This window comes from Anneissia japonica, unplaced genomic scaffold (genome assembly GCF_011630105.1).
Source record: "Anneissia japonica isolate Jap-2015-1 unplaced genomic scaffold, ASM1163010v1 scaffold287896_len759773_cov187, whole genome shotgun sequence".
Lineage (NCBI taxonomy): Eukaryota > Metazoa > Echinodermata > Crinoidea > Comatulida > Comatulidae > Anneissia > Anneissia japonica.
This window is the reverse complement of record NW_022739421.1, coordinates 490,413-499,417: the sequence shown is the minus strand read 5'-3', so window position 1 is coordinate 499,417 and position 9,005 is coordinate 490,413. Positions and strand designations below refer to the sequence as shown.

Here is a 9,005-nt window from a genome sequence, read left to right as displayed (position 1 = left end):
ATACATATATATATATATATATATATATATATACATATACATAAAGACGTAAACTCAACAAAGACCATCTTGTGGTAATACAATACAAAAAGAGTTAAAATAAACTTGGCAAACTGTGCTGCAGACACAGGCAGCAACAAAATCACTGTCAGGCTTCATGTAGCTCGCAGGTAGCAGTTTGCTCACCTGTGATGCACTGCAGAAACATATAAATATTCAGCATAAACATGATGAAATAGTATGGTTGTGAACTGATATGAAATAGTGCCATTTTTTTTCTAGCATAAACATGTGTAAAAAAACGAAAATATAACAAAACAGAACAAGCAAAATGATAAAATTTGTAAGGAAAACATCAGGGATTATATCTGTGATGATAAAAAATGAAATATCAAGAACCATTAAGTTTACAGTTATTCAAGGCATAATGAGTTCATGGTAAATTTCATAAAACAGTTTTATAAGCTGGCTTACGACTTCTTAGTTGATACTCTGATTCACTTCCACGTGCTCTACTTACGTTGTTCAATTCAGCTTTAATTTCGCGATCGAGCTGTCGTTGCAGCTTTAAAGCCACCTGCCGATCGAGCTCCTCTTGCTCAAGTCTCCTTTCCTCTTTAGTTTGTAGCTTCAAGAATCGATTGTGCTTTAAAGTACCAGGACTTAACGGTTCAGAATCATTTCTTGTATGAGTATTCCCCTTCGAGCATTTTGATTTAGCCTTCTTTGGAGAAGCTGAAAATCCTAAACGTTGAGCTTTCCTTGGAGACGAATATGAAACTTGCCTGAATTTGAACTTGTTTTTCCCATCTGGTGTTTCTTCAGATTTCCTTTTGTTGCCAACTCTTTGATGAATAGATGGTTTTGTTATATCAGTCAATTTGCCTGAATCAGTTTTTTGTTTAAATGATAATGTTTGATTCAAAATCAAGATCTGATGGTCTTGAACTGGTGATTTTGGTGACTTTGTAAACCTTGGTATTCTCTCATTATCACTGAACTCTTCATCAATTTTCCTTTCACTTGAGTTTGCTACTGAGCTGGTTTTGACTGAATGAACATCATTCTCACCTGATTTAAAGTCATCAGTTCCAAGTTGCTTTTGAAATTTGGCAAACATGTCTTCAATAGTTCTACAATTTTTATAATTTTGCTGCTTCCGACCTTGATTTTCGGCTGTTTTGTTCTTTTTCTTTATGCTTTTCTCCTCTGAATGAGCCCCATGTGTTTGATCTTTATGTTTTTTATAATTATTTCCAACCTTTTCGTCCAATTGTTGTTCATACTGACTACATCCATTCTTGTCTTTAATTGAATCATTGCCCTTACTTAAATTACAACACTTAATCTCATCATTACACCTAATCTCATGGTTACACTTAAGCTCTGAATCCTGTTCCTTCTTCAAATCAATATATTTTTCATCTGCAATAATTTCTTTTCCATCCAAAGGATTCATATATTTATTAAAATTTGTGTCATCAGTCTTTACTTCTTCCATCTTCCTATGTTTGTCCTCTTTCTGTTTTACAATTTTGCTCAAAATACTTTTATCAATTCTCGCCTCTTTCGAGGGACATTTGGATGTAGAAACGTTTGTGTCTTCAAACGAAGAAGTTAAAATTTTTGTCAAGTTTTTCCTTCTGGAGTGGGAAGGTGTTCTGTCTTTCATGTGATAAACTTTTCCTGGGCTACGCTTAACAGTATCTGCCGTTTGAACGCTAATGCATTCTGTCTTGTGATTATCAAATGTATTGTCTATATTTCCAGTTGCTGTTGTAGCAGCAACCGGACTTTCACGAGAAAGCCAATTAGGTGACTGCTTTTTGGAGATGTCACCAGAACCCTGTGTTTCAACTTTATCAGTTGAATTTACATTTATAGGTCTCTGACACATTCTTAATGAATTTTTATCTGCAATATTCCCAGCATCATTTTTTGAATATAACATAAGTTTATTTGAATTCAAATGTGATGGTTTACTGACGAATGATTTCTTCTGGTCTTGTTCTTGGATTACACTTTTGCCAGCCATGACACATTTGGAACCTACTAAGACTTTTTTCTCCCGTTCCTGTGCCAAACTTAACCACTTAGCCATTAATAAAGGGCTCTTCTGAAGCACGTCACTCTCACCTGTCTCTAAAGCCTTCCGTAAATTTGTTGGTGTGCTATGTATAAGTGCAGGTGAAGCTGGCTTTCCATCAGCAAGTTTTCTTGCAGCTGTACGTGGGGAGATCGCAATTGGTCGGAAATGACTCAACTCATGAGATATGCTATCTGTACTACCAACACTATCTGATCTAAATGCATTAATTCTTTTAACACCTGTAGGTGGAGTTTTTAATATTGGTGAGAAAGCGCCACCAGTTTTCAGCACTACTTCTTCCTGGTTGCTTCTAGTTTCATCGTCTTCAACATCAGTTGGGGGTGACAGCTTTAAAACTGTTATAGGGCTGGGTGTTAAATCTTTTGTTCTAAGCAATGAACATTCATCAAACTGAGTAGCTGAAAAACTAGGCTCCATTAAACAGAGATCACTTTTTTCCTCTTCATTACCAGACTCCACCATGTTATCATCATTGAAAGACTTTTCTGTGTTTGAGTTTTCATCAAATTCTATAGGTTCATCCTTGTAATCCTCCATACATATCAAAGATACATCAGCTTTTCCAATGACTTTTGAAGTTGATGGACCAAGAAATGTTGGCGTTTCACTGTTGGAATCCATGCTTGATCTACTACAGCTGTTTTCTGGTGAGCTCCTTATATGGACATTCATCGAATGGCTGAGGCCTTTGTCAAATGTTGCAAAAGAAGGTAAAACATCATCTTTTGAAGAACTTCCAGAGCTGTTGCATGAGAGATTCTGAGAACTTTCTCCAGGCTGCATTTTTGTGAAAAATCTTTCGATGTTTGCAGCTGGAATTTTGGTGGTGTTTTTGGATCGTGGGGTTGAACACTTACTGGAGATTTTGCTGTTTATTGAAGTCTATGGAAAAAATCAACGAAGGTTGTTAAATTTTAAACATCATTATGCCATCATCATTATTACTATCATTCATTTTTCTGGACAATTATAGTCATTAGGTTACCTTTTCAAGCTCTTCCTGAAGTCTCCTGGCAAACTCTTCATCCCTTTGTGTTTGGTTTGATATGCCCTATAATGACACATGTTAACAAATTAGTGCAAACATAATTTATTCATTGTGTTCCTTCTGACTTAATTTAATTTAATTGATTTTTACTTTACCTGATCAATTTTGGCATTAAACTATGATTCATCTCTATTATTGCAGTGCACAAAAGCTTGTTTAATGCTCTATCCTCATTATCAAATGTTATGTGACAAACAAATCTGCCCACAAATGGATCTGGGGACATCATTATGTCCATAAATAGATGTGGTATGACAACATCATGCCTATATATGGGCAATTCACACAAACTTGTTAAATGAAAAATTTAACTGTACAGATAGCATTTTATGCATTACATAATGTCATTCACCAGTACAAGAATTTGTTTCTCTGTATCCATGAATACTGCATGGTATATATCAAGCGAAGATCTTTTATAACATGACGGCGCTATCCGCAATTTTATGTATTAATAGAAGCTTTGATGTACCATAAAATGAAACATAAAAATTAATTGTTTTTGAGAGGGCGTCCTAGTTGTTACAGAATTTGCACGCAGAAATTGCGAGATGCGCTCTCTTTATGTTAAGATTGTTGATGTGAAAGTGCGAAAGTAATTGTTGTTATGCGTTGTTACAGAATTTGCATGCAGAAATTTAAGAGTGCGCTATCTTATTATAAGACTTATGAAATCAAGGTAAATATGAACTTGAGGATAGCTATTTTGAAAAAACTTAGGATTCTCTACCAAGAGATCATAAAAGCAGCCAATCATCTGGATAATAATGGTTTAACCTTTTAATGCCCCCATGCGTTGTCCTAAATTTAGATAATTATAATTTTGCGACTTTTAAAAAATTGTTTTCTGTTAAAGATCTATTACTAATAAAAATTAGCTATCCTCAAGTTCATATTTACCTTGATTTCATAAGTCTTATAATAAGATAGCGCACTCTTAAATTTCTGCATGCAAATTCTGTAACAACGCATAACAACAATTACTTTCGCACTTTCACATCAACAATCTTAACATAAAGAGAGCGCATCTCGCAATTTCTGCGTGCAAATTCTGTAACAACTAGGACGCCCTCTCAAAAACAATTAATTTTTATTAGTTTTTAGGTTTTACCATATTGCCAAAATTAATATAAACATATAAAAAAAAATGGTACCGGTGGATCTTGGTCCTCTTGAAGAGACCTCGCTAGTTGTTCATCTAGTCTTGCTTGCTCATCAGCTAGATTTCCAATCACCTAGTAACAATGTTCAACCACTTAATTAACAAGTATAAAATAAGGTAGTATGAAATAAAAATACATCCACCTTTTTTGATTTGCATTAGCAGCAGGGAGCATTAACCCCCTTTGATTGCTTTAACACGCACCAGAAGTTTCATGGTCCCTGCTTCTTTTACAGTTTATTTCCAAAAACAAAACTGAAAAGCTTGATAAAATAAATGATTTTCAACTGAGGGCTAGTCTAGAATCCAGATTGTTACCTTGGTACATACGTCTGCCACATGCATACATGATCATGGCACCACTGCTTATTTATTTAACAGTGGTAGTAATTTTCTGTTTTTAAACTACAATTGTCAAACAAATGAAAGTTTATTCATGGTTTATACGCCCAAAATGCACATTTGCGATTTATTGGGAGTTTGCTATGCTTTATTATTGTTGCAGCTTCTTTGGTAATTTCATTACTTGATTTTGAGACAACTACATTAATGCAGCGGAACAACGCCAAAGTCTGTTTCTTAATAAAAGCGTAGGGTGACGCAGCTGAGTGACGCAAGAGTCCAGGGCAACTTGATAGAAACTCATCATTCGCATACCTTAGGTTTTACATCTGAGGTTATTGGTTTTTTGAAAGCCGAGTTCTGCACAAACCGGTAGACCACCCGCGGATACAGTACCGTGAGAACCCCATGTAACTTTTTCATTTTCTAGCTCAAACACACCCATACACACCCATAGTCTCTGACCTGTTAATTCTCAATATACTTTCTCGTCATAATACCTACTTTACTGGTCATAGGATAGTGTAATATATACTCCGAATATCGAAATGAATGCCATTGTGTCGGGATTCAAAATTTTGACATTAATTATGTCATCACCATTACTGATCATGACATAATAATTGTTGAAATATTGAATCCCAACATCATGGTGTGCATTTTGATACTTAGAGTATGTATTATACTATCTTATCTGAGATTAATCAGTGGACCTTTCGGTTACTGGTCATAATTGCCTCATTTAAATAAATGCATATTAATTAGCATTTCTGGCAACTTGTACTGTACTGTATATTGTAGTTTGTTTCTTGTTGGATTAAGTATTACTCCTGATGATCCTTATATAAAAGGGAAATGTAGAACAAAATGGCCTTGTCATATTTGGAGTGACAATTCATACTAAATAAATATAATCAGTAAACCACTTGGTTTATGTACTGTGTCATACATGTATGAAAATATGCCAATTTCAATTTTGTTAGTGTCCACTGAATAGGGGACCCCAATTCAGGGGACACCAATACTAAGGAGGTATTTTTTCGGTCCTGAATGTGTTCCCTTAGGCGAGACTTTTTTTATACCCTACCTTGTTAGCGAACCCGCCGACTGCAAATATAGATGATTTTGAATAAAAATAAAATTCTATTTTTGGCCAATTAGCGTAATACCTGCTACCACGAAATACTGGAAATTTCAGAAAAAAATAATAATAAAAAAAAAATTGTTATTACACCCTCAGCTGTCGTGAAATCTCCAGAGATAAGATATGCATATTTCTTCCTAATTATATCAATTTGAAGCATTTAACCATCCTATTATACATTCACAAACAAAATATTTTATTTTATTTTCTCCTCCGTCTGGATGATTTTGGCAAATATATTTGCTAAATAAGAAAAAAAATTTTATTTTTTATTTTTATTCCATTCTTCTCCGATAATCTTTAAAAATATAAGCATGCGAAACAAGGAATAAAAAAAGTCTCGCCTTAATAGGGGTCTACTGTATACAGGTATTGAACAAGAACACCCCAAACCTTCCACCCTCATTCATAGGTTCTGTCCCCTTTGGACCTTAGGGCCTACCCCGTCTAAAAACATTCGCTGATCATTCAACAAATATAAGTAATAATTTAACTGGCATAAAATGTCTTGAAGAACTAACATACATGCAATTGAGGCTCTGCACTGCCAGCTAACTTTCTCGCCAGCTGCTCATCAAGGGCCATCAATCTCTCTTCTTCTTGCCTTCTTTCTTCATACTGTTGAAGCTCCTCTTCTTGTATCTCTTTGATAACTCTTTGGCTTTTGTCCTTTTCTATCTTTTCTTCCTCTTCCCTTTGTTTTTGAAGCTGCAATTTAAAATTTGTAGTATACAAACTTTAGTACACCAGCAACAGTTTATAGCAATTTAAAGCCTCAATTACTCAAAAATTATTGCCTGATAAAGAATATTATTTTTTTAGAGAAAGGCCTAGTTTAGGGCCATTTCTAGTTGAGGCCCAGAGTATGTCTGATACTTTTACTATTGTCAATATCATCTTTTTTTGCCTAAATGGCAGAACCAATTTGGTGAAATAATAAGATTATTTTAGAGAAAAAAAAATATTTGTTTTCTCTGAAGATCTTTCAAAATAAAATCTGCATAACAAAACATAAAAATGGTAACTTCTTATTGCCTACCTATAGCTTTAGCCATGTTGTTTCATGTATGTTTTTTGCAAAAGAAGTCCATAAGTTATTCAAATAATCTCATTTGGGTTCTAAAGTACTGTATATTGTAAAATTTTCTTGTTTTACTATACTACAATTAACATCTCCTTGGACATTGCAAGAATGCTTTCTAGGATTGTATATCAAGAATCAAGAAAAAGAAAACATTTATTTGTACACCGACATGATCTTTTTCTGCAAATATCATCTTCTAGTTGAAACAACAACTTACCGCTCTCATCTGCTGTTCATATTCTTTCCGAACTTCCCCTGGTTGACAGATACGGATAGGATTTACTGGTTGTAAGACTACAAGAGAACAAACACCCATCATTTATATTGATTACACTAGTAAGTACCAGTAGTTAAATAATGACGAAATAGTTTGGAATGCGGAATACTATTTTTCAAATGTCTGACTTTATTCAGTGTTTTTTTTTCTCCAAAATATAATAATAAAAAAAAACCAAACAAATGACACACAGCACAATAACAATATAATATGAATCAACAAGATGATGATTTACAGTAGTGACTCCAATGGAAACTAGTTCTTAAATAAGGAAAAATTGGGTTGTCCCGAATCTATTCATTTACTTCCCATTTTTAATGGCCGTGTTCTTTATCTCTTTTTTCAATTTGTCATTTGTATTTTTATGCCACAGATTTGAAATAAAAACAAACATAGAATAGAAGAGTCCCATACTGTAGCACAGAGGATATTCCTCACACAGGCCTGAATTTACAGTGCGGGTGGGAAGAGGTACGATACCGTACACTAACACGGTAATGAAGGAAGATTAGTAGGGTTGGAAACATCTGAGATAGCGTACAGTATGTTACCGTATTCCAAGCCACTCACAAGTCACTGCCTGTCACTGTTATTTAAAATATTATTTAATAATAATAAAATAATAAAAACACAAATTAAAACGTCAAATAAATCCTACCATCGGTGTCATCTTCACCCTCGAGCCTTTTTCTACAAAGGTCGGGGAAAGCTGTCTGTATTTCTTTCCATCTGGTCCAGTTTATCAATTTGTTTACCCTAGTCTGTTTTCTTGCCCAATTACTGATGCGCAACCGACAGAGTGGGCAGGTAAAATTGACCTGCTCCACTGTATCCCGAAAACAAGGCCTACAAAGTTCGTGAGCACAAGGCATTGTCACTGGTTCGAGAAGAATGCTCATGCATATTGGGCATATGCAGTCACTTAAACGGATATCAGACTTGCTTGATGAACTCTCCGCGGCACTAGTTTCTTCCATAATGTCGATTAATAATTCAATTCGAAACTACATTTCTTAAATTTTTTACTTGACATGATACAACTTGTCTGGCCATCATATCCGTCAAAAGAAGATCGCGCTTCCATTTTACGCCCTCTTCAGAGATTAGACTTGTCCATCCATGCTGCTGGCCAAATTGTGAGCCCGTTTTATTATATATACGGCCACCGTGTAGATGAATGTGTTGTTGATCACGTTTACTACCATGACTTCAACTTTATAAATAAAAATTAATCAACATTTGATGATTTACAGGCTTTTACTGCAGAATTCCTTTGTTGGCAGAATAACTCTTTGCATCCGAAAAGCCACATTGCCATCGCAGCTTTTTCGTGGTGAAATGTACACAGTCGGCAATACCCTTTAGCAAAAATAGGCCTCATCACCAGATCAGTAAGTTCCAATAAACAAACCGTTTCATTTTCAACACTTTTACCTTCACAAACTATATATACAGTTTGTACTAAGAGAAACAACATTGTCAAATTATTGTTAATACAATTTTTTTAATAATCGAAAAATCTGACTATTATAGATTTCTATGTATATTTCTGTTTATATTTTGTTTATCTAATTTACATAATTTGAACAATTTATTATTACTATATTATCATTATTATTATTATTACTATATTATCATTATTATTATTGTTATTATTATTATTTATTATCATTATTGTTATTATTAATGTATTATTATTACATTATTATCATTATTATTGTTGTTATTATCATTATTACTGTATTATTATTATTATTATTACTATAATAATAATTATTATTATTATATATTATTGTTATTATTGTTAATATATTATTGTTTAGTAATATCATAGTTAT

At 33.8% G+C, this 9,005-nt stretch overlaps 1 protein-coding gene across 1 annotated transcript; it reads right to left on the bottom strand.

Annotated features, from left to right (window-relative positions):
- Positions 1–28: 28 nt before the first annotated feature.
- Positions 29–8,246, bottom strand: LOC117117894. The gene is made up of 6 exons (XM_033262371.1): positions 7,826–8,246; positions 7,108–7,184; positions 6,332–6,514; positions 4,313–4,393; positions 3,096–3,161; positions 29–2,992 (listed from the first exon to the last, which is right to left on the bottom strand). Exons 1-6 carry the CDS (start codon positions 8,142–8,144, stop codon positions 446–448), a joined length of 3,273 nt encoding a protein of 1,090 aa, XP_033118262.1. The 5' UTR covers positions 8,145–8,246; the 3' UTR covers positions 29–445.
- Positions 8,247–9,005: the final 759 nt, after the last annotated feature.

Coding starts and splice junctions, on each gene's coding strand:
- LOC117117894 (XM_033262371.1), bottom strand. CDS start 8,144: ATGGAAGAAACTAGTGCCGCGGAGAGTTCATCAAGCAAGTCTGATATC. Junction 6,515..7,107: donor ATGAACAGCAGATGAGAGCG/GTAAGTTGTTGT, acceptor TTTAAATTGCAG/CTTCAAAAACAAAGGGAAGA. Junction 4,394..6,331: donor GTGCAGAGCCTCAATTGCAT/GTATGTTAGTTC, acceptor CATTGTTACTAG/GTGATTGGAAATCTAGCTGA.